This window comes from Mercenaria mercenaria, chromosome 2 (genome assembly GCF_021730395.1).
Source record: "Mercenaria mercenaria strain notata chromosome 2, MADL_Memer_1, whole genome shotgun sequence".
Taxonomy (NCBI): Eukaryota; Metazoa; Mollusca; class Bivalvia; order Venerida; family Veneridae; genus Mercenaria; species Mercenaria mercenaria.
In genome coordinates, this window is record NC_069362.1 from 69,605,647 (window position 1) to 69,631,997 (window position 26,351).

A 26,351-nucleotide genomic window follows, 5' to 3' on the forward strand; every position below is an offset into this window, starting at 1 on the left:
AGCTATCACGATAATATCCTAAACATTCCAGCAACGTTGTGCGTCTTTCTGAAAACATTATCGCAATATTTTGTTTTCTATATAATTTTGCTTCTTACTTTCAGAAAACGTTTGGCTATTGAGATAAACTTTTCTAAATAGTTCGTTCACTGATTCCAACAAAAACATTTTATGACAGGTCTGAATTATTATTTGTACAATACTAATTCAACTACTGTAATATGAAACAAAATAAATAACTTCTAATGTATTGCAACATAGGTGTATGGAAGTGGCCTACCCCCATAAATTTTAGTGAAAAATGCCATTTTCTACAAAACACATGTATGTAAGGTAAATTTTTCACAGAATGTCATACATTAACCTCAATTCATCCAATAGTAAAATTCAAAACATGGTCATTGATAATCTTTCAGTGAATGAAATGAACCTTACATCTCAGTAAAATAATATGGTCATTTGCTTAATCGTGACGAACTTTCTTTACACCCTTTATACATGTATATATGAAGCTTATAAATACCCGTAGTTGGGACCGGTCACTTCTTATAACAGAATTGTTCCTCTAACAATAGGACATTCAACACAACAATTGGAAATCATTAAAACTTTGCCTAGGGTGTTATCTGTCGTTGCCGATTAATGAACTTGGAATGTTGATAGTTCTTAGATTAGTGCACAAGATATTCAGTTGTAAAATAAGAACCAGTTGACTTTTACGTTTAAATCACTTTTTATTCCTTATGTTAAAAGAAGTTGTGGTTAAGCATATTTTTACTAAGAAATGTTTATTTATATTTCTGTAGACTTACATCTCAAAAGAATTATATCATTTTATGTTTTGGCCTCATCATATACATGACATGATAACTTTGAATTTCATGACATTTGAATATAATGTTAAAGGATTTAACAAATCCAATGACGATATATTACAAATATATTGAAATAAATGTTGGCGTGTAAATCCAATAGCAGTTTATAACTAAAATTGCATTTTACAGAATATTTGTATGTTTGGATAATTGTCCGCTTAATTAATTTGCGTCTTCGAGTTTAGCGTCGTCTTCAACAATTGTTCAGTCATATAAACGACAGTGTCTAATTTTAACAGTGATCACAATGTCCAAGGTTATATCCTATACTGTAATTCACTGCGTAGACACGTGGCATGATACATCATCTTAAGCAGTCTTTGAATTATCCTCTAAATACTGGGATGTGTGTGTGTGTGTGTGGGGGGGGGGGGGGGGGGGCAGCAAGCTAGGAAGCTACTAATACTAGTTTTCACGTTTTTAGTATGACGTAAGCAGAGAACCCACGACCTCCCGCACTCGTAGTTGACGCTTTTCCACTGGGATACCGAGGCAGTCAACAGTAATGTTAACTTGTCTGAATTGTCAAGTTGGGAATATCAAAGTCTGTCATTTAACTAAATTAATATTACTGTAAATCGATATGTAAGACAGTAACTGAATAAATCAAGATTTTCTTCACCAGCTCAGATGAAAATATGTATATTTTTTCAATTGATTTACTATTCATTTTGTGTAATTGTGTGGAGAAATCGTAATTCATTCGCCGGATATCGCTCTAACTGATGCAGTCATGGCAAATGTATCTTCCAAACGAGCTTTCCATAGAAAATGAGAATTTAAAATAGTTTGATACAGCGATATTTACTTAGCGTAAAACATAAATTCAAAGACTACAATCATTATAACTGACACTACTGTGGTTTCAAAAAGTAGAGAAAGATCCATGCAGCTATATTTCTATAACTTTTACATTAATTGTGAAAACAATGTAGATATATTTCTATTATTTTCAAAATTAAATGTCATCCACAGAATTGTAATGATGTCTTCGTACCTTCCATTCTCTATTTCAAAATCAACGTGCCAAATAGCTATAAAACGTATGCAAACTAAATTCGAACGAGATGATACAAGGTAAATATTGATTTTAGTAATGTTTCCACACTGATAGGAAAATGATACACTGAGCTCTATAGTGGCTGTTTCTTTCTGCTATCACTTTAACATTTTGATATGAAATATAAAGGGGTGTTGTGTATTCCATTGCCTGTCACTAACAGACTCAGTCAGTCAGTCAGAGTGTGCTATTATTTTGTTTTGTTGCGGTCTGTGCTTCCGAAAGATATTCTTATTGAATTTATTGATAACGAAGTAAATCTAGAACACTAATGAGAAATTAATGCCTAAATATATTTCACCTGTAGTTTTATGAATAATTTATAAATGAACATTGGACAAAACTCAATTCCAAATAATTTTGAGAGCAATAAATCCAAAAGTTATTTCACTTAAACATTTACTTATCTGCTTTATGTCTGGTTTGGCTGTCAAACCGCTCTTTTAAGGATAACCTAGGATTGGGAACAAACATTAGATATAAAAGTTATATGTACCTTTAATTTTTATGGATGCTTCTAAGACATTTGATTGTGTAAGACATGATTTACTAACTCTGTAACTCAGATTTATGTTGTATCTGTACGTACTCTAGATTCAACAGAAAGTTATCTTAGCAATAAGATTCAGCTTCAGCTAATGAAGTTAGTTCAATTTAGCAGTATTCAAAAGAATCTACAAATGAATTCCACTGAAGGCCATTTTTTTAAATACTCATCAACGATATTGTAGTGCCCCTAGCGGTGCTGTACTTTGGGTGGGGGTAAAATTGTAAATGAACAGACCAAAGGCAAAGGGCCTACAGTCAGGGGACAAAGTCCTCCAATTCCTATACTATAATGGGTTACTCGTTTTATTTATTTGGGGGTAATCAATAAGTTGAATAAACTAGGGTCTGGTCGCGACCCCTTTAGGCTGGTAGCGCCTACGGCAAGGCTGGTAGCGCCCGAGTTCAAAATTATTTCAAAGTTAAATGAACTGTTAAATAAACTACTGACAATGTTCCTTTCGGCTTCAAACAACTTTTTATTTTGAGGAGCCTTAACAACAATTATTAATTAAGACACAAATAAAAAAGTCAGTATGAACTATCGGCAAAAGTCGCGAAGCAGACGGACCGAAACTGAAACTCTAGAATTTACAGAGTTTTTATAAGAGAAAAACAGCCAAATACAGCTAATAAATATAACTGTATAAATTACTAGTAATAAGTACCTTGATGTTTCAAAGTTAGAACAATTTTGTTACAAGTTTTTAAGTAAAATAATTTAAAGATCTGAGAGAGACCGAAAATACAGCCTGTGTGTACAAGAGACGGAGGCAAAGTGATGATTTCAGCGTTCTACTAATTAACCTTTTTGGTATGCAATGGTATGCAAATGAGGATGAATACCAGAATCTAAATTAGTCTGAATAAGGTCAAAGTCGGAAATACCCGGACAAGTCCGTAACCGGGTTGATGCTACGAACCTACTTCGGCCGACCATGACGTCATTCGGGATACGAACGTTTCCTTATATGCAAATAAGGCGGAGCTTAACCTCTAAACAAAACAAAACAGCTAAAGTCGGACAATTTGTAAAAAATGAAACAACCTAGAACGCTGGGAATCATCACTTCATGCCAAGTATTAAATATCAAATACTTCACAATAAAAACCTAATTATTACTGCAGACAATGAAGCGATTTCGGTCCGTCTAAACAGAGATTTAGTTACCCGGTGCATACTTACAAAAATGCAAGATGGCTGACAACTGTCAAAATTTCAACTGACATAAACTTTTATGAAGCTTTACAAAGTCAACAATGGACATTACATGAAAACATCGATTTAATTTAATACAGCAGGTGATTGTTGATTGAACTGTTGAATAACTCAGGCTGACATTGCGTACTTTTATAGAAAATCCCTGTGAAAGCTAGAATTACAGTTTCACTAACTGACACAAGCATGACATAAGTAGAGTTCTAACATTTTGAAATGTAATTTAGTAAACAACAATTTAACAATGCGCCTGGTTATCAGTCAATGTCTGGAAATGTTACAGAACAATGAACTGGGATTAAAAAGTAGCTGACAGATAGCCTGACAATTTAACATCAAAAAATAAAAAACTATGGATAGGCTGTAAAAACAATGCAAAACAATTGCATCAAAAAAGGGTCGTGAGGCATCATGTCTCACAATATCTTCCATTTTGTGTCCGCCCGCTAACTCAATAGGGAAAGTGCAGATCTACGGAGTTCGATTCCCGGTCAAGGCGTATGTTTCTCCGTTATGATTGATAAAACACATTTTGCCTAAAGTCATTATTTTGTACGATATTGTAAAGTAAATATCAGTGAAACATCTATTACCTTCGAAATTTGAATGATGCCGTTAAACTTCATTTAATAACTAGGATAACGCATGGGATAAAATTAAGGACGAAGTTGCGGGGCCTTAAGAATTACACACCTTATGTGTGTGTTCTTTTTTCTTGAAAGAGTGCCTACAGTTGTCACGCAATACAAAAATTGTGAAGTAAAATACATGCATTTGTCTGTGTACAATGCTCAATATTGCATGCCTTTACATATCATCAATAACAGAACCGCTGTGATATCTGCAATATCATTGTCATATAAAGCAACGTTTCTATATGTTTTTATTGCTAGGTTCAATTTCCATTACGTAATGTCCTTGCCGAGCATGAGCGCAAACATCAATCACCATCATGTTTCTCATAGCCTGATTTTGAAGTAAAATTGTATTGACAAAACAAACTCTGCTTAATTGATGTTGATCTTCTTCAATAATTAGAGGTTATTAAAAGTGAAAGGCAACGTTGTTCTAGTGTTAATTTTTTCAGTGCGGATTTCCCTAACCATTTAAAGAAGTGAAAGAATTTTCAAAATCAGAGTAAAAATGAGAAAGTTATGAGCATTTAAATATTTGGTCGAATTGGCGGCCATTTTGTTTTCATGGCAATAAAAACAAAATGGCGGATTTATTTAATTTTTGGATACACATTTAACCTGCATTTAGTTATTACTGTAAAATAATTTCTCTACTTTTTCCAGCTATAATGAAAGACGTTGTCATGTTTTACACCTTAAACTCAAGAACATATACAAAGATATCTTTTAAAGGTTATTTGCTAAATAAAGTATTCAGCAGTGTGTAAATGACGTCATAAACACACAAAAATGGCTGCCTCCATTATCAGCCATATTATAAAATTTCAAACTGCCATATCGTTTTCAATAGTTGTCCGATTTTTCAAATTCTTTCAGCGTTATGAAAGGCTTGATAATGGCTTTCATATAAAATTAACTTATTTTCAGACTTTCCTTACCCTGATCTGTTTCAATATGGACATATTTACATGGACGAATACCCAGCAAACATCTTTTATTGGTTTCCAGTTTCCCAGCTTTTCCTTTTCAGGTATTTCTCACAATTTCCTGATGTATAGGCAGAAAATACTTGGTGAAACTTTATACTGACAATAGCAGCGCATTATAAATTTGCGAAAAAAAATAAGTACATATTCCTTAATGAAAACCTGATAATCCTTTTATTTCATTTTCGTTTTTACTTATAAAATTACATAATTTGTTTATTTGGCTGGAAAAAATGAAAAATTATCGATGTAAATGAACTTTTTGGCGTCACGTCATCCATCTATGCTGTGTCATTAGTGATGTTACAAAATCACATTAATGTTAAAAATACAGACGGATGTAAACTAAAAGGAGTGTGATAATTGTGCTGTCATTTGGAATATACTGATGTGACTTCTGGATAACAAGTTAGCTTATTGTAACCGTTACGGCTGATGAGATTTCGTCCAATAGTTGCCGCTACTTTGTTTTAATATGATATAATAATCACCTATTATTGACTCTAGTTTTCATTCAAATCTGCTGAAATATGACAGATTAAAAAAAAAACAAGTATGGAGATAGCAATATTGTTGAGCATTTCAAATACTCATTTTTAAACTCCGTAAAGTTAAATTAAGCCCGAAACGTTCCACAGTGCAACATCATATTACGAAATTATGATTTACTTCTTATAAGAATAATATTGGTATTCTGCAAGGCATTGCACATCAAAAAAAATACCCCTCGGTATTTGCTACAGACCTAGAATGTTTAAATGACCAGATAACTTACGTGAGTAATATTCTTTCAAATGTTTGCAAAACGTGGAATATTGATACTCATTGGACTGATTAATGGAAAGTTATGTCAATAATTACATTGACTCTGTTTTTCGTCTACAGTTAAAAACGTAGGCATTTTTCCTGAGAAATAATCGTTTCAGAATACGTTAATTTCCGACAGTATAAATCTATATATCCTTATCGCTTTTAAGTTGATAATACTGAAATATAACACATAGAGTTTCGTCAAGAGTATTCCCTTTGGCCTTATATGTGATATAAAATGTATAAATAAGATGGAAAGCGAAATAATTAAAATGATTTTATTGAAATTCATACAGGTCTAAAGTTGATATAAGCCGATATTTTCATGATAATGAACTAATCAGATGTTAAAACTGGTCAATTGTATTTTGACAGAAGTCAAGGCGCGGACCAGTGCATAGTTGTCTATTTGAATAATTTCTCAGCTTAATTGAATTTTAAAGAGCGTTAACCTTGCCTGTGTGATATACCGAAGTCTGCTATTTTACTTACATTTACTGTAAATGTTTTTTGTTAGACCAGAACGAAATAAATCAAGACTGTCACCACCATCTCAGACAAAGATAATGGAGGTTAGCCTATTATTCCTCCTACATGAGTGTGACCGTTTAAAGGGATATATTCACCTCTCCATTAACTAAAGCGAATTGCCTTTGCAAATAATGATGCAAAACCAATTACTGAGTCATCGTTTGGACTTAATCCGTCTCCATTTAAGGATATTATTCATACGAAAATCTGTGAAACGATAGATGTTTGTATTGTTGGATTAACGTCGAACCGACATAATTATAGGTCATATGGCGACTTTCCAACTTTGATGGTGGAGGAGTGAGTGAGTGAGTGAGTTGGGTTTTACGGCGAATCGACACAAAATGGTCATATATCGCAGAGAAGAAGTCATATTGCAAACGCCAACTGTAAAGCCTAAACACTGATGTAAAAACGTAAAGCATACCTAAAAACATCCATGTAAAAATGTAAAGAACACTATGAATAATGTAAAACATATCTAAAAGCATTCATGTTTAAATGTAAAGCATATCTAAAAACAGTAATGTAAAAATGTATGTACGCGTGTGTTAAAATATCAGCTGCAAACATAATAATATTGCAAGATGTAATAAAAATAAGAAGTGTTAGATCTTTTGATATATTCCTATTTGCTTTAAAACGATAAAATATTTCCGACTGAAAACGTTGTCAAATATTTCTCAAAGATTGAACGTCATATATGTACTGCGCTGTGAAGCAAAGTCCACACAGTCGATTAAAATGTGTTTAATAGTTAGCGGTGTTTGACATGGTACACATTCGGGTTGATTATCTTTATTCAAAAGGTAAGAGTGATGGTGGAGGAAGACCCCAGGTGCATTATTTCATCACGAGCGGGCACCTTGGTAGAACCACCGACCTTCCGTAAGCCAGGCGGATAGCTTCCTCACATGAAGAATTCAACGCCCCGAGCGAGGCTCGATCCCACATCGGTAAGGGGCAAGTGATATGAAGTCAGCGACCTTAACCACTCGGCCATGGAGGTCCCGATACGAGAGATGACTTTAATTTTCGCATACTTTTAGTTTAAACAACATTTTATTCACCAAATAGTATGCAGTTACAATATATATTACAAAAGCAAGGGTTCAAGTAATAAGCTAATAAGCTTTTTTAGAAACTCTTTCCAGAAAAGAAATACGCATGCTTTTGACGGGGGTGTTCCTATAGAATTTAGTTCTCATATAATCAAAATAAATGAAACACTGATTAAAAGCGGTAAAGGTAACGCTACTACAGTCGGTATAAATTTTATTGATTGTTTTAATTTCCATTTTATTTCGTTGCGCAACATGGTAATACTCTTATCCAGTCTATTTGTCAATCGCTAAAAGGATCATTAAACGATGCGGGAAGTCATTACATATTCCCGCCAGTCTAAGAAAGTTATTTGGTACAATGCTTTTATTTGCGTAAATTGGAAGGAAATCATCTGAAAATATGGTGTTAAGTAACAATTATTTAAACCAGAAATTTTATATCTGATGCTTTTCTTTGTGAATGCTTTACTTGTTCTGATCTTTTAAACAATGTCTCAAGTTCTTATATGCATAAGTATAATTTAAACTTCTCTCTCTTTCATTTCAGTAATAAATAACTTAAGACAAAGTTTTCGTTGACTATGCTTTATTCGTTATCTTAACTCCCTGGAAAAATGGTAATTTACTAATTATAAGTTAGAAGATCGTGAAAACGCTAATTTGATCAGTCAGTACTTGTAATATCTCCTTCTGACACTAGCATATTGATAAAGAACATTTCACAATCAATATGTCTTCGGAGGGTGTTAACAGCCATCAGTTTCTCTCTGTCATTAACTACAAGACGGTTGACACTGGCGGAACATGTTGGTTTTAATAGATTTGGTTAATAATGTCTCAGAGATGTGCATCAACCGGCTACAGAAATTGCTCAAATATAGGATTATTAATACTTATTGGTGTAGTAAATGGGCTGTTATGTCACAAAGGTACGTACTTTTATAATACGATATATAATATGATATTAAAGTGAATTTATGGGCATTTTTCACTGTGAAATTGAGCATTAAAAAATATAAAGGTCAAAAGAGTGTGTTAAATTACGGTCAATGACCAATTATATCCAACTCCATCTGTTACCAGTTTAAAATAATTATCTTCCAATTTTACAAGGACTGCCCCACTCCCGTTAGAGAAATGAATTCTAGCGGAGTTACCGATACAACCCGAAGTCGATTCCCGGAGATTTCCGTGAGTCACGTGAAGCGTCATCACGTGCCTAATTAATTATTCATGAATCAAATACGAAAATGGCCGATGAACCAGCAGGTGAAGGGTCAAAAACACAATTACGAGGAAAGAGAAAAAGGAAATCAATAACAGAATCTGAAAAGAAAAGAAGAAAGGCACACAGGAATGTAACATTTCATCGTTCAAGGGTGTATCTTGGTTCAGAACATCTTCGATGGACAACGTTGAAAACGGAACACGATTTGAAAACCGATCGCGAAGTGGCGACTTTTTTGATTGACTAGTAAGTTCAGTTTGTTTACAGATCTGTTATCATTATATACTAAAGGTATGTGCTTGCTGTAATCCAAAAAAGATATTTGACAACGATAAATCATAAATTTGAAAGTGCGATCAGTACTCAAATATTTTCGAACCATCTCACAGCTGCCAGCTAGTTCATCAAATATTTACAGATGAGTTACAGTGTCCCAATATGCCAGTGAACCGTACATTATTTCAATGATTAGTAAATTGTTAAAGTGCCTGCTTCAGGTCATGTAGCCCTATCTGGAAGTGGGGACACGCTAGTGACTAGTCTTAATTATAAGGTATATAGGGATGACAGGAGTGAAGGTCAAGGTGGAGGAGTGATGATAGCTATATCTAACTCACTGATCAGCCAAGAACAACCAGACCTCAAGACTTCATGTAACATAACCTGGGCCAAAATTACCATCACTGGCCTTAAAGATATCTTTGTCGGAGCCTACTATAAACCCCAAGAATTAGATGCCGACTCCCTATCCCAACTCTGGTTATCCCTTAGTAAAATACCCAAGGGCAGTATAGTATGGCTACTTGGAGACTTCAATCTCCCCGACATTGACTGGTCAAAAGAGTCCCCTAAACAAACTTGTAAAAACAGATCCTTTTATGAAGAATTTATTGAAAGATATTCCCATTATAATCTTGAACAAATAGTTAAGATCCCAACTAGGTTATCCAACACCCTTGATCTCTTCTTTACAAACCATCCATCCCATGTTCACTTGGTTAAATCCCTACCGAGTCTAGCCACCTCGGATCATGATATTATATTTCATGAATTGAATCTTAATAGGGGCCGCCCAACCCAACCTAGACGCCCTATAAAACTCTACACGAAGGCTAATTGGGAAGGGCTAAAATCTGACATGAAGGCTTTTGGTGCTAGCTTTCTCACCGAAAACCATTCAGACCCTGAAGTAGCGTGGAATTCATTCAAGGACTGCCTTAATGAATCCCAGTCAAAACACATTCCATCTAAAATGTCTAAACCCCGTGCCGACTTGCCATGGTTAACCCCGAGAATTATCAGGCTTATACATAAGCGTGATAAACTGTACCAGAAACTACACAAATCTCCCTCCTCAGCCCGCCAACAAAGATTCAAATCCCTTAAGTCTTCTATCCAGAAGCAAATAAGAGCCCAATACTGGTCATATATGGAAAGTGTCATATTTGACCATGACTCACAACCTGGTAAAAACAAAAAGTTTTACAGCTTCATCAAGCACAACAAAAAAGAAAATGTCGGCATTGCCCCCCTTAAATCAGATGGTCTTACCTACACAGACCCCATCCAAAAGGCTACTATCTTAAACAAACAATTTGAATCTGTCTTTTCCCCTCCCCAGCCCCTTAGTCTGAAGCATATATGTTCCAACGTCCTCTCATCCCCAGTCTCCATGATGAATAAGATCCAGGTCACCACTGAAGGTGTGGAAAAACTGCTCTATGGCCTATCCCCACATAAAGCCTCAGGACCTGATGAATTATCCCCACGCATCCTAAAAGAACTCCACCATGAAATTGCTCCTGTACTTGCCCATATATACAGGTTATCTCTCGAATCTGGCCTAGTACCCAGTGATTGGAAAAAAGCCACCGTAGCCCCCGTATTTAAAAAAGGTCCCAAGTCTAAACCTAGTAACTATCGCCCAATTTCCCTAACTTGCATTGCTTCCAAACTCCTTGAACACATTGTTGTTTCCAATCTTATGACCTATTTTGACAAGCATAAGCTACTTAGCCAGTTCCAGCACGGCTTTAGATCAGGTCATAGTTGTGAGACTCAGCTCATTAATTTCACTCAGGAACTTTACAATAACACTGAACAGGGTCAACAAACAGATGTTATTGTCATGGACTTCTCCAAGGCGTTTGACAAGGTCGATCACATTAGACTAATTTATAAACTACAAAGCCTTGGTGTCAACCCACAATTACCAAATGGGTCAAATCTTTCCTGTCCAACCGCTCCCAGAAAGTCGCTGTTGATGGTCATTTTTCCAGTGAACTTCCTGTACTGTCTGGAGTTCCCCAGGGGTCTGTTCTTGGGCCGTGTCTCTTCCTGGTATATATCAATGACTTACCAGATTCCGTCAAATGTAACGCAAGAATGTTTGCAGATGACACCATAATATACCTTACCATCAACTCCATTTCAGATAGTATATCTCTGCAACAAGACCTGATTAGCTTAGAAACCTGGGAGAAGACATGGTCCATGGAGTTCAACCCGGACAAGTGTGAAGTCCTTAGAATTTTTAGAAAGAAAAATCCTGTAGTCTACCCCTACAAACTTCACAACATAGAGTTAAAAACTTGTGAGGCAGCTAAATACTTAGGCATAACCATTTCCAAAGATCTAAACTGGTCCAAACACATTGACAGTATCACTTCCAAAGCAACTTCCACTCTTCGCTTCATACAACGAAATGTCAAAACTGATAATAAAAAGGTCAAAATTGCTGCCTATAACACCTATGTCCGCCCTCAACTTGAATACTGTTCAAGCGTCTGGCATCCTTGGCAAAAAACCCTCACTAGCAAAGTCGAAAATGTCCAAAGGTCAGCTGCTAGGTACGTCATGTATGACTACAGTTACACCAGTAGTGTTACACAAATGCTGAAAACCTTAGAATGGAATAAAACTCCAATATAAAAGGGGTTAAAAATTTCCCTTTTTTGTAATTTTTTAAAAAATAAGGCCCCGACAGTTGCAGTGGGGACCAATCTCATTTATTCCAATTTAAAAAACCTAAATTTTTTAATCCCCATTTTCTTAAATCGAAACTTTTTAACCCTTTTTATTTCCCTAGGCCCCTTCCGGACTCTGGAACCCCTCCCCAACTCATGTTAAATCTAGCCCCAGTCTCATTTATTTTTAGGGGACAGGCGGGGCGGTGGTCAGTTTGAAATTTTCGGGTTCCCTCTGCCCCCTTTTTTAATTGTAGTTTAACTGTTTTTTTTTAGCTTTTATTTTTTAACTTTGGTAAAAATTAAAGTTTTTTAACAACTGTTTCTCTGACGGGCGCCGCCCAGGTGATAGTGGGAAAAATCGCCGGGGGGTGAAAGTTTTTAGATTTTTGGGAATGTAAAATTTTAGTCTAAATTTTTCTACTGCAGGCGGGTTTGTTACACTGACGGCTTTTCCCCCTTATAATTTTTGGGGTTGTACATCTCAAGTATTTTTAAAATTTAAAAACTGGGGGAAAGTCTACGCGTTTTTTAAAGTCGATTTTTTGGTTTTATATGTAACATCAAATGACCCAACCCTGGGGGGGTTTAAAATAGATTTTGAAACACACCCCAGTTTTCCCTTATTGAGGTAGACTTTAACCCAGTGAAAGGGGAAAAGGGAGGTTTTTCAAAAATTGGTTTGAAAGTGTTTTGTTTCTGTCCCAAAACCCGGGGGATAACGTAATTTCCCAAAAAAGGTGAAATGGAAAAATCCCTTTGAAGTCTCAGTCTTTTTTTGTTTTTTTCTTTTGCGGTTTATAATGTATTTTTATTTTTTTTGCAAAAAATCTTTTAAAAATTTTTGGGGTTCATTATTTTCCCAAAAAACCAAATGGGTTTAGTCTGGTTTTGTCTCTTGTTAGGGTCCGAGTTGGTTTTGAAGATATGAGTTTTTATAAAAAGTTTTTAAAGGGCCTTGTCACATTAAAATGTACTTGATTGTCAGTTACAAGAATACTTCAAGGAAAATTGTTCCTAACCAGGAAAATTTCCGGTATCTTTACCCAGAAAAAAAACCCTTTTGGTTGGTAGATGTTCAGCTGAAGTTTAAAAAACTCCATCATATCGGGGGTTTGTCTGAGCAAGAGTCAAAAACCGGTAAGTACAATTTAAATGGAAGTTTTTATAAACAATTATTTATAATATAGATTTTTCATAAAAAAAAAATAAATTTAAATAAACCGGGTCTAAAATTTAAAATCCCTTTTAAAAATTATAAAAGTTTTTTACTTGAATGTTTCCCACAGATCGGGCGTAATATTTTGTTTTTATGATTTAAACATGAAAATCCCATGTGTTTTGTTTTTAAACCCCTTTTTAGTATGGTTTTTGGGAAAAAATATTGTTAGGTCAGGGGCCATGATGTCTAAGCCCCATATTCCAGGGTTGCTTTTTAAAAAAATCTCAAAATCAATTTCGGGAAAAAAAAAAAGGGGGTCAACAGCCCTTCAACCCCAATGAACATGCCCTCACTTTGGGAGTTTTTAAGGGTTTTTTTTATACCCAAACAGGAGCAACACAGGTCTGGTTTGAAGAAAGGGGGAATTCTAAAGATAGCAAGGACATATTTTTGTCGGGTTAGAAAGGGACTGATTTTGGGCAGTAGTTTTTTATATTTTCTTGGTAATTAAAAATATATATATTAGCGCAGTAAGGGAAATGTTTCCAAGTCAATCGGGCCCGGTAAAAATTAAAAATTGTTTTTCTTTTCTCAGAAAATATAACTCTTAAATTTGACAAATTTAAGTAAATCCGGGTTTTCTGCAAATAGGGGAAAGGGGTTTTATTCCCTGTGTAATAATTTGGGGGTTGTTTTAAAAACTTTTTAAATTTTAGAAACTTTTATGTCTTAGTATAAAAATTTTGCAATTTCATTCAAGCATTTGTGTTGTTAGATTGATTCTCTTTTAAAGGGGAAGGGGGGGGCCAAGTAAAACCCTTTTGGGTAAATTTGAAAATAATACTTTGTTTGAATAACCCTTTTTTTGCTAGTTTTTTATGGTATTTTAGTCTTAGTATTTTCAGGGGAAATAAAAAGAAGCAGTTAACCCATACCATGCGGAAGTTTGGGGTTGTCCCTTTTTACGACCGGGTTTTAGGTCATGATCCCCTGCCCCCATCTTTTGCTTTGATCATGATCTGAAAGTTCTTCATTCATTCGTATATTTTGGTAAGCACACCTTTAAAGATAAGGGTATGCCCAAAACTAAAAGATGGACAATTCTTATAGAAATTTTTGAATGGAAAGGGGTTTAAAAACATGGGGACAGGGCCAAGGTTTGAATGATTTTTTCAAAAGTTTTTTATTTAGTAAGTTTTTTTTTAAATAAAAAAAATATTTTTACATTTTTTTTATTTTTGTTAAAGTTCACGTGATGTAAAAAGAAATATTTTTTCAAAAGCGGGGCGGGGCCCATTGAAGTAAAGGGGTTGTCAGATTCATTTTTGACCCTTTTGAGAAAAGTCAAAATGTGACTTTATCATCTGTAAAAATGGTTTTAAAACTGTATCTGAGTTTTTTTTTTGCCCCTATGACAGATTAGAAAAACCCCCTGTTTTGTCTGTTTTTCTGTTTAAAATGTAAATTATTTTTTTAAATTTTGGGGACTCTTTTTTGTTATTTGAAAACCCTTGAAAAAACCCTTTGATACAGGTTTTTTTCCCCAGGGTTTTTTTTTTTGTAAAAACATGCAAAGATTTATACCCTTCCAACTTGGTTTTGTAGGTTTTCAAATCCCGTTTTGTCTGCTCCAATTATTTTGGTGTCAGTATGTCGGGAAAAAGTGACCGGGGACTTTAAAAAGAAAGACTATGTACCTCTGCCCCTTAAATTGGGTTCCTCGGTTCGGACGGGTTTTTTTATGCCCCCCGCCGAAAAATGGGGGGGGGAAAATTTAGTGGTGTTTTTTGCCCATCCGGTTTTAAAAATTTGAATTTTGTTATAGTTTTATAAAATTTTTGGATAGACAAGATGTTGTTAGGGTGGGAATCGGGAACGTTTTAATTTTTTGGCCCAAAATTTTTTCCCTATTGAATCGTTAAATAATTTGATTTTTTCAAATGGTTTTGACAAAAAAGTGTAGGTAGAAAAAAGAAAAAAGTTTCAAAAAAAAAAATTTAGTATTTTTTGTGGGAAAGAAAAACTTATATGATAAAGAAAAAAAAATTTTTTTTTCAGTTTACCAATAGATATTACTCCCTTTTGAGAGGAAGGGCAGGGGACCCTGATTATGACCGAGCTTTAAATCAAAGGGTTGTGTGTGAGTATATTTTTTTGAAAAACTGGATGATTTAAAATTTTTCCCTTCCCCGCTACGAGGGTGCTTTTCCCTTTAAAAAAAAATCTTCAAATTTTGCAGGGAAAAAGGGGGGAATAAAATGGATGACATTTTTGCAGGTAGTGTTAGTTTCCGAGATTTATATAAAAACTTTTTTCTTTGATACTGGGTTTTTGCCCCCTGTTTTTATTCTGAAATTTTTGATTTAAAAAAAAACACAATTTTTATTTGAAAAGTGATTTGAAAAAAAAAAAAACATTTAAATTTTTTGGGAAAAAAAGTCCCCAAAAGATTTTAAAAAAAAAAAACAACGCATATTTAGGAAGGCGTCCCTAACTCTTTTAATTTTTGGGGTTTTTGGGGGTAGAAAATTACGTTGACTGTTCCCTTTTTTATCAAATAATCAATGGACATCCCCGGGACACCTGGGTTTTTTCGATTTTTTAAATTTATATATCTGAAATTTTTTGCCCCCAAAAAAATATTGACCGCTTGAAAAAGGAGAGCTTTTGAAAAAGGGCAGATTTTGGGTATGGAGTTTGACCCTGGACATGTAGAGGAGGACCCAAAGGGGGGAAGAGGTTTACGCGGGGCCCAATAGACGTTATAAAAAAAGTCAACGTACAGGAGTGTAAAGCTAAGTCTCACCCAAAGTGCTTAGTTGATCTAGTCAACTAAAAGGGTTTTGCTGAGTTCATGTGGAACTTTGGCGAAAGAGTAGATTTTTTAAAAAAAAAGGTGGAAAGGGGTTAAAAGGGTTCGTTGGGGGGGAAATTGTATTTAAAATTGGGTATTTTTTATCTCAAACCCTTTTTTAAAGTTACATGTATTTTCGAGTCCCGGGTAAAAAGCAGTGAAAATTCCCAAAGGGACAGTGGCAAATACAACTCACATAATTAGTCTCGGGTTTAAAGTTTGCCCGATTTTCGGGTTTAAAAAGGGCTGCCCCAAAATTATGACTTAATTTAAAAGGAGCGATCGGGTCCCGGGAGCCTAGTAGGGTAAAACGCCAACACATTTTGTTTTTCCCTCCCAAAAAATGGCGCCAGAGTAAAGACAGAACAATTTTCGGTTTTTCACAATCAAACTGCGGTTTTCCCATTTTGCCCGGAAATTTTCACGGGAAAATGATCAGAAACTAAGGCAGTATTTCCATTTCACTGCAAAAAATGGGCCCAAAACTAAATGGAACTAAGCGTATAAAGGGGTTTTTGAAATTACTTTGCAAAAAATTTTTCCCCTATAATGAGATGGGGGTCATGGCAAAAACCCGGGACCCCAAAGCCCCAAGGAAAGGTACATTTGGGAAGTAAAAAGGTGTTTCTTTGCTGGTTTTTTAAAAACTCCCTTTTATCAAGGGTTTTGAAAAATTTAAAACAAATTTTAAACCATATTGAGCGATTTTTTGTAAAACTTAGCCCCAAGGCTTTTAGGTCACAAAAAGGTATGTGTTTTTTTGGAATAAAACTGTTTTCATTCTTGGGCCTTTTTTGGGGGGGGCATTTTTCCCCCAAATAGTGACAGCTTTGTTTTTTAAAAATTTTTTGTTCTTAAATTTTTTTGAGGTTTTTTTTTTTGGGGATTTATACACTTATTTAGCGGGTTTGGGTAAAATGTGACGGGGTTTACTATTCGTTGTGGGTTTGTTTTTAATTTGTTAATCCCCAGATTAAATGGTTAATACGGAAAAAGGGAAAACCCCCCTTTTTGGGTTATATCCCAGTATTAAACTTTTCCCCCAAAAATTTAAACTGGCCACCTTAAAAATTTCTGTTGGGGGAAAGAAATAATTTTTTATAACACAAGTTTTCAGGGGTTTTGTAAAGAGAACCTATGCGGGGAAAACAGTTTGAAAAATTTGTTTTGGGCTCATCTTGAAAAAGAAAATAAGGTGGTAGGTTCATGTAAAATTTTTTTAAAGGAATTAACCAGACCCAATAATGTGCATTTGCAGGTCTGTAAAGGTGGAATATAGCAGATTTTGGTGTTCCCAACCTTTTTTAAACAAGCGCCCCCACGGGTGGTGACTTTTTTTTTGGGGGCCACAACCTACATCGGGAAAAAATTTTTGGGGAATTTGGGGGGGTGGGCAGAAATGTTCCCCACTGAGATTTCCTTCTCTGACCATTTTTAAAAATTTCAGACCACTATTTTGCCCCTACTTTTGGGATAGTTAGGGGAAAGGGTCCCCCAGAGAGAAGTGATCAGTACTTCCCAAAAAAATTTAAATTTTAAATAGTTCTTGGAAATTTTTTTTTACTTTTTATTTTTACAGTGGTTGTTTTAACAGCATCGTAAAGAAAACCATCATATTCTGCCCCATTTCAGCATTGTCTGTGGGTTTTAAATTTTGGGCGGTACCGCTTATAATCTTCTTAAAATTTATAGCAGTTTGAGCCAGTTTTTATTAAAAATAGCCCTGGAAAGTTCCACGGGAAAAAAAAAGGGTACTAAAATTTGTTGCAAAAAACTTTTTTTTTTTTTTTTTTTTTTCTTTTTTTTTAAAATCTTTGGGGTTATTTAAAAATTATCGAAAAAAGTAACTTTTAGTTTTGGTTTAGGTTTAGTAGTTTTTTTTCTTTATTTCAAAAGTGATTAAAGCTTTTTTCAGTTGATTGTTTCAAAAAACATTGGAAATTTTTTCGGGTTTGGTGATGGGCGCAATGATCCCTCCGGGTATTGTCCCCATTTTTACTGCGGGACACTCTGAGGAAAAAAGAAAAAAAAAGATTTTGACACTAAAGACTTGTGGCAACGGGAGGACAGGGGAAAAAGTCAACAAATTTGGGGAATTTTTGGATTTCAAGCAGTATGGACGATTGGAAGAAAAAAGGTTTTTGGTTTTTGGGTTTTGGGGGGGTTGAAAACAGACGCCCATCTAGGCTTTTGGTGCTTAAGGGGGGGTTTTGGGGTTTTATTTGGGAAATCTTAAAAAAGATACTAAATTTTGTGGGTTTAAACTCGTAGAAAGTGTAAAAATTTTCCCTGGGCATGCAGTTTCCTCAGCTAGGTGCTTCAAAGCTTTTTAAAAAAGGGGACTGCATAAATACTGGCCACTACTTTTAAAAATTTTCCCGATAAAAAATTTAAAGGAACTGTTGGGGTTTACTGTGAAGGGCCTGTCAAAAAAGGGGCCCACTTTTTCCCCTTTTCCAAAAGGATGGTTTTTACAGACGGTGGACTTTTTTTTTATGTCAGCCCCCCAAAGGGTTCAGACGTTTTCATTTTGATCCTCCCCTTTTGGATGACAATGTTGTGGGAAATATTATCTTGGCCAAGTTCGAAAACCCCAGCCAATCGTGGGCCCACCGTGGTTGGGGGCCCCTTGGGAATTTTTTGAAAAAACTGAAATTTTTGCCTTGTTCGCCCCTCAAATTTGCGGAAAATTGTTTAGGGGCATTTTTATCTTAGTTCAAAACAACACTTTTGGATTATGGCCCTTAAATTTAAAATGAAAAAAGTGTGAAGACAAAGGGGAAAAGGACGGGTATTTTTGTGATAGTCTGGCCTTTTTTTGAAAATTAAAAACCAAATTTAAATTGATGGCAAAAATATCTTTCCCTTTTTTCAATAAAATTTTGAAAAGTAGAATTCCTGTTTTAAGTTTATTGAAAAATTTTTAATTATTGCGAATAAAATTTTTACCCTGGTGTAAAAACATTCACATGCCCTATGGCATGGTTGCAAAAAATTTTTAGGAAAAAAGGGGTTTTGTCAAGGAAATTTTTTGTATGTCTTTTTATTTTAATTGTATCCCCTTTTTCCCTTTCGTATTTTTAATTTTCTTAAAAAAATATGAAAATTTTTTCACCCATCTCTCTTTTTGCCCAAGGGAAAATTAAAATTTAAAACCCCAAAAAAGGGCATAGGCAATTTTGGAAACCCTTTTGTTACAGCATTTCTTTTTTGTTTGCATGAGGTTTTTCGAAGTTGTGTGTTTTAAATTTTTAAGAAAAAATTTTGGTGGGATAAAAACCCATTTATTTTAAAAGTTAAAAATTTTCCCCTTTAGGTATCTTGCAAAAGGACCATACATGTTTATTTCTTTGGGGGAAAAAAGGAAAAAAAAATGCGGGCCCTTGTGAAGGGAAAAAAGAGACATTTTTAAAACCATTTTGGTTTGCTTGTAAAAAAGGCAAAAAACCTCCCGCCGGGTTCATGGTAAAAATTTTTAAATTTTGTACAAATTTTGCACTTTTGTTGTGAAAAGGGTGGGGAACCCGGGAAAGAATGTAAAAATTTAAAAATTTTAGAAAAAGTTAACTTCGCTTTAGTCCCTTCATGTAGACGGAAAAGAAAAAACCATTTTTAAAAAAAATGTAAAAAGTATTATTTTTAAAATTTTTTTCTTCACTAAAAAGGTGGGATGTGAATCCCGGAAGTGGACTTATAAAAGAAAAAATTACTTTTGGGGAAGAAAAAAAAAATTTTGTTTTGGTTTCCCCCCCTGTTATTCAAAAATTGGTTTTTTGTTTTTTCAGTGTTTTTTTTTTTTTTCTATCATACTGTTACATTTATAACATCTTGGTTTTATTTCTGAGTCATTCATGGAAAATAATGCAAGAATATTGGCCCTAAATGGTAAAAATATATATATTCAATCTTAACCACTCACCACATGCTGATGCATTAGCTATCATATCAATAAACTTATCATTTTAAAATAAATGTTTCTATAAATGCTTTCTAGGATATTTATTGTCAGCAAATGCGTTTGGGCCCCGTTTTCCCCCAAAGGGGGTTTTGGGAATTCCGTTTTGAATATCTTTAATTTCCCTTTTTGGGGAAATCTCCCCAAATTTAAAAAAAATGGGAATAGGGGGAAGTATTGCAAAATCCCTCCAGTTAAAAGAAAAAATGCTGGGGTGGGCCAAAAACAGCGGGAAATGAGTGATGATAAATATTTTGACTGAACATTTGCATGAGTTTTCTGCACAATTTTTCTTCTATACTGCTTGTATTTGAATGAAGTTTTTTTAAAACACCCATTATCTTTCCATTTCCTTTATGGAGGGGGTTTACACCATTGTCAAAAATACCTTTGAAGGGACCCTCCCCTCACGGAAGTGGAGCCTACAGATGCCTCCATGGTCCATTGTCGGAAGAAAACCGAGACAAAGAGTGGTTGGACCCAGCAAGAGATTGCAAAGCCTTGAGAAACTTAGCTTGGGTTGTCTGGACAAAACGTTTTTGGGGAAATTTCCATTACTACTTAAATTTTCGGTAGGGAAAAAGTGTTATTTTTTAAAAACACCAAAGGGTTATCCCCAGGGAGACAGAGTGGTCAAAAATTTTTTCCCTGTTCAAAGGTCAAGGCACAAAGGAAAAATTTCCAAAAAGAATTTTTGGAACATTTTTATTTCAGGCATGGAGGGATTTGGGTGAAAATTGGCCAAAGTTAATAAACTTCATGAGCCCTGGGACATGCGCAAAAAACCCGGTCCCTGGGTTTTTTTAAGGTGGGGCCCCAACTTGGAAGTCAAAGGCAGAAAAAGAATGACAATTTACAAGCTCTGGGGGGGGGATTTTGTGACATGGCATTTTTGGGTTTTGGAAATCAACAGTACAAAAAACCGTAAAAAAATAATCTTTGTAATGGGGCAAAGGGGATTTTTTAAATTACATATGTTTTTTTTAGACCCAGTGTTTTTTCCTGTGGTCCCTATTTCATTTTAGTATGCTTCTTTTGCATAAAAAGGGAAAAGCATGGTTCTGTGTCATTGAACGGGAAAAAAAATTACATGACCTTTAAATGATTAAATTTTTTTTAATTTTCGGGAGAACACCCTGATTGGAAGGATTCATAACTATTTTGATGTTTTGTGAAAAGAGGTATCCCTACATCCCCCGGGGTTTTTATAGAGAAAGGGGAAACTTGTTAGGGGCATTAGAAAACAACATGAATTTTGACAGAGCACCGGGTCAAAAAGGGGCCGGAACAGTCAGGTGCTTATAGAAATTTATTTAGGACTTGACTTGCTTTGAAATACACCCCCGGTCAAAATTTTTTAATGGGGGGGGTTTCTAAAAGCTAAATACAGGTTTGATGGGTGAAAGTGGGGGGGTTTTTAAAAAAAGGAAAATTTTTTTAAAAAGGAATAAGATGTCATATTTTAAAAACTTATTTGAAGTTTTTACTGGCAATAATCAAATGTGGGTCCACAGTCCTATGGGGAATTCGGGCAATATTTTTAACCCCCCGCCAAAAAGGGGGGGGGTTTGGGGAGGGATTATAGGAATGGTCTCCCCCCGTTTTCCCCGTAACACTGTTGTCTGCCCCAATATTTCCTAAACCTTTTAAAGGATTTTCATGAAACTTTTTGGGAAAAAAGATCACCTCATCAAGACGATGGGGCAAAAACCCCTGAGTCTGCCTTGTCAGCTTTAAAGGGCAAGGGCCACAACTCGAGGGCAAAATTTTTTTGCTTTCCATTTTGTGGGCCGGGTCTATATCCCTTTAAAACCCCTTTATGGGAATTTTTAAAAATTGCGTTTAAATTTATCCTCATTTAAAGGGCAATGTGCGATCCCATTTAGTCAAAACCATGCCCGGGGGCCAAAGGGCAAAGGTCACAACTTAAGGGGGAAAGGTTTTAGCCTTTCCCTTTTTTGTCCGCTTATTTCTCCTTTAAAACCCCTTTAAGGATTTCATCAAAATTTGGGGAAAAATTTTACCTTTTCAAATCGATGTGCAAAAACTTTTGAGGGCGCCATTTCCGACTAAAAGGGCAAGGGGGCACAAAAAAGAGGTCAAAGGGGGTTTTTGCCGTCCCTTTTGTTTTCCCCTTATTTCTCCCGGGCCGCCGGAAAGGGAAAAAGTTTTGAAAATTCAAACTGCTGGGGATTGGTTTTAAAATTTTTTAACGGGCAAATCACTCCGTAAATGTTTTAAATTTTGACAAAACAAGCTGTTCAGAAGTGTAAACCTTATTTAAAAACAGGCCCGTGGGGGAAATTTGAACCCTTAAATTGACAAAAAGGGAGAAGTCCTTTTTATTGCACTCAAAAAACCGTAATATTCCATCAAAAACGCATTTTTTATTTGCTTACAGTCCCAGACATTTAATAGTCTATTTAAAGATTCTGGTGAAAACCCGCCCCGTAAATTAATATTTTTATTTTTCCCCGTGAAATGTAGGGCAAGCAAAGATTAAGGGCAGGATGGGTTTTACATGTCGTGGAGCTCCCCGAAAGGAGGGCTTTCTGTTTTAAAAAATTGGGCAGCCCCCCCAGTCTAAATTTTACCTTAAATTTTTGGGGTTTGGGTAAGTGAAAGAAAAAAATAAAAGTTTATTTTTTACCTAAAATAAAGAAAATTAAAGGGAAAACAAAAGGAATTAAGTGAATTTAAAAACCAAAGGGTTTTTAAAAGTTGACCATTGCTTCTATTTTTATTTAAAAAAAATCCTTTCCCTTTTTCAAGGGGAAAAAGGGTGTGGGCAAAAAGAGTTGCCGTGGGCGGGGGAAAGAGGTGAAAAGAGGGAAGTCATTCAATATGTAAACACCAATTTTTAAGATTTTCACTTTTACAGGGTTTGTGACAAATTGGGAATGGAGGAGGGAAAGGGAAGGGGATGGAAAAAGGGGATGACCCACGGCTTATTTCAAAACCCTGGTCCCGTAGAACCTGGGTCCCAAAAAAGGGGAGATACATGGGGGCCCCAAGTTTCAAGATTCAAATGAAACTGTCATAGAAATTTTTGGGAAACGAGGGGGTTTTTACTGTGAGAATCAATTTTTATCTATGGTGGACTTTTCTGTAATTTTGATGATAAATGGTTTTAATGATGGTGAAAAACCTTTAGGGGTTTTGGGGGTGATGTTTAATTTATTTGGTTTTTCCTATAAATAGTTACTTGTAAAACCCTTGGAGATCATGATGAATGACAAAAAAACTGATGAAGATATTTTATGTAGGACGAATGCAGTTATAGTGAGAATTATTTTGGTGATTAAAATTTTTTCAGCCCGCTTACCAATGGACTTTTTCCATGTTAAACAACAAATTTTTGTAAGGGGTTAAAAAATTTTTAAATGTTTTTGGGGGTTTGGGGCATATCCTAAAGTTTAATGTCACTTTTGGTAAGGTAGTGTATTGCAAAAGGGAAAATTTTTTTCAAGGTTTTTCCATTTTGCTTTTTTTTTTAAATAATGACCCATTATATCAAATCTCAAGTGGATTGCCATTTTTAAAATTTGGGATTTTTGGGCAGGTCCCCCAAAAAATCAAATTAGAGATGTTTGATTTTTTTCGAGCAAGAATGACAACTTTGTCCCGGGGCAATTTTTTCTTCATGAAGGGGGGGATTTTGAGTAATTTTTCACAAAAGTTCACCCCCATGGACGGAATGTCCGCGCAAAAAACCCGGTTCCTAGGTCAAAAAGGGCAAGGGCAATTTTGAGGTTAAAAATCAGGGAAAAAAGAAAAAATGACTGTCTGGAGGGATTTCTTTTTGATTTTTTATGCAAAAGAGGGTTTTGAGGGAAAAAGGGCCAATTGTTCATCATCATGAGCGGAGGTCCGCTTTTTAAAATCCTAGAATTTCTTCCCCTTTTTTTGTTGCTATAAATAGCTTTTTTTGTAACTTTTTTATTATGGTGTAGGGAAAAAAATTTAAACCCCTTTTTTGGGGAGTACAAAATGCATGTTACACCCAAATTTTTAGGGGTTTTTGACCCTTCTTTCTGGTTTTGGGGTTTTTTTGGGACTAAAATTTTTTTTTTTTAAAAATTTTTCGTTCCTTTTTTGTTACTTTAAATAACTTTTGTTGAACTTTTGCATTTTATTTTTATTTGGTTTAAAAGTTTGCCTGGTGAGACAAGGGTGTCAGTACAACCCCAGTCCTTTTGAAGCTTTTGTCGACCCTGTTCCCGTGGGCAATTTGTATAAAAGTGGGGGTTGAAGTTTGTGGCACCCTGTCCTTTTTTGGTCATATTTATATGGTGCATAGTCCCGCCTTTTTATCTGTGATTGTGTATGTCCGTTGTGTAAACTAAAAAAAACCCTTTTAAAGGGGGATCGAGTTCGAAAAAGCATATAGGGGCAAAATTCCGTCAGAGAAATTTTAATTGTTCAAAAGTAAATCTTTATTTAAAATAGGGCAAGGGTTTTAAAAAACCCGGGGTTCCCCATGGTCCCCCCAAAAAAATAGGTCAAGAGGTTTTTCATAGGAAAAACCCCTAACCGGGTTTGGGCCACATTTACACAATGATCTTCATAAAAACTAGATTATCTTGGAAATTTTTTTTAAATTTTTTTTTTTTAACCCCATTATAGCCGACTATTCAAAGAATAAGTAGGCACCCATTTACCTGGGGATATGGGTCAACCTTTCTTTTTTTTTGTACCAGGTTTTACATTTTGCCAAAAATTTTTTTTGGATGGAAAAGAACCTTTTAACACTTCTGTCTTTTCCCCTGTCCAGGTTTAGGGAAAAAGTACATGGGCTCCTCGAGGACTTTTGGGCAATTTTTTCCCCCTTTAAACTAAAAATCTTTGGGTTTTTTTTTTTGTAATAGGTATTAAAAGTGAAACTGTTCTATTGATGACTTTGGAAAAGTTTTTTTGAGGCCCCAAAAGTTTTCAAAAACTTTGTCGCTATTCCCCACCCCAAATTTTGGCCTTTTTTGGACTTTGGAATTGGTTTGGTTTTTGGGACATGCAATGTTTTGGGCAAAAAATATTGATATGTGGCTTTTTTCCCCTTTGAAAACTTGTTTTTGGGGGTCATGATTTTTTTCTGTATGCAAGAGTACATGACTTGTCAGTTTATTTTTGGCCCGAATTAAGGGCCCCCTTTTAATTTAGAAAAAGTCAGATTTTTTCAGGCAGGGTGCCAAGATCCCGAAAAAATTAAATTTTGGGCGACTGGTTTTGGGGACAAAATTTACCCCTTTTTTGATTTTTAGGGTCAGTGTCCAAAGGTTAAAAGGTCAAAATTTACCCCGAAAAAGTTAAAAACTTTTTTGGTTTTATAACTTTTGGGGGCCCCTTTGGGCCCAGGGGTAAAAAAATTTTAATCGGGGGGTTTATATGACCAGCGGGTAAACCTATGATTTTTAGGTCAGCATAACCCAGAACAGTTTGAACTTTTTTTGCCAAATTAATAGAAATTTTTCGGTAAGATCAACCCCTTGATTGGGAAATCAATTATGAGTTTGTAAATGACCCCTAATTTTTAAGGTCAGTCTTTTAAAGCCCCAAATGACCCCAAAAAATTAAAATTTGTTTTCCTTTTTTAATGAAGGGACAAGGGGGAGCAATTTTTGTGTTCTACGAGCTCTTGTTTTTCTTTTGCCTGAAAATCTCTAAAAAAATTTTTTTGGGCCCCCCTTTTTCCAACTATTCATCGAATAAGGGTTTAGCCCCCTGTTAACAGGGCAGTTCTGAACTACTAATGCTTGTCTGGGGTTTAAATTTTAGCCCAAAAAGTAAAATTGAAACCCAATTGGTTGATTTTTTGTTTTTTTAGAAATAACTAAAAAAATTTGGTTTTTAAAATTTTTTCGATTTGTCAAAAAAATGGTGCCCCCGACGGGCATGGGGCACTAAACCCGTATGTTTAAAATAAATGTTTAAAGTTTGTATGAAAATTTGGTCGATTTTTAGGGCAATTTTTACCAAAAAAGGTTTTGTCGGGCCCTCCCCTCAAGATTTTTTCTCCAATTTGTCCAAAAAAAATGGCCAACAAGGTCATTTTGGGCCCGTTTTCCCATATATTTGGAATATGATTTTTAAAAAGGGGGTTTTAAAATGGAAAAATTTTCTGATTTTAATTTGCCAACCCCCGCGACCCTTTTCCAGTGCAGGATGATTTGGTTTGCACGGGGCGCAAAAAACAAAATTTTTGGGCCCACAGCGGCTAAAGGTTAAAAATTTTTTGGGCAGGAAACTGCTGGCATGATTTAAAATGATTTCGCAGACATTTTCCATGCATAATTATACCCCAACAAAAAGAAGTTTATTGGGGGTGGGGTAGGGGTTTATCCCGGTATGAGCTCGTCGTTTGGTCCCTTTGTTTTTATGGGGTCTGGATGTAATCATGAAAGCTCGCCCGGATTTAAATTTTTTTTGATAACAGGTGTAACATCAGAAATACAAGGGCAAGGTC

The 26,351-nt window shown here is 35.2% G+C and overlaps 2 protein-coding genes across 3 annotated transcripts in view; one reads left to right on the forward strand and one right to left on the reverse strand.

Moving 5' to 3' along the window:
• The window catches only part of LOC123564231 (BTB/POZ domain-containing protein KCTD5-like), a 425,345-nt gene that overhangs the window by 184,781 nt on the left and 214,213 nt on the right, over positions 1–26,351 (reverse strand). The window lies entirely within an intron of this gene.
• The window catches only part of LOC123562823 (prostate stem cell antigen-like), a 53,993-nt gene that overhangs the window by 714 nt on the left and 26,928 nt on the right, over positions 1–26,351 (forward strand). Inside the window, exon 1 of one of the 2 annotated variants that reach the window (XM_045355425.2) lies at positions 8,520–8,655. The exons of the other annotated variant lie outside the window; for it this stretch is intronic. Within the exon in view, the coding sequence (XP_045211360.2) occupies positions 8,559–8,655 (97 nt within the window). The 5' untranslated portion in view covers positions 8,520–8,558. Of the gene's footprint in view, positions 1–8,519; positions 8,656–26,351 lie in introns of those variants that run through there. 2 annotated transcript variants of the gene reach the window in all.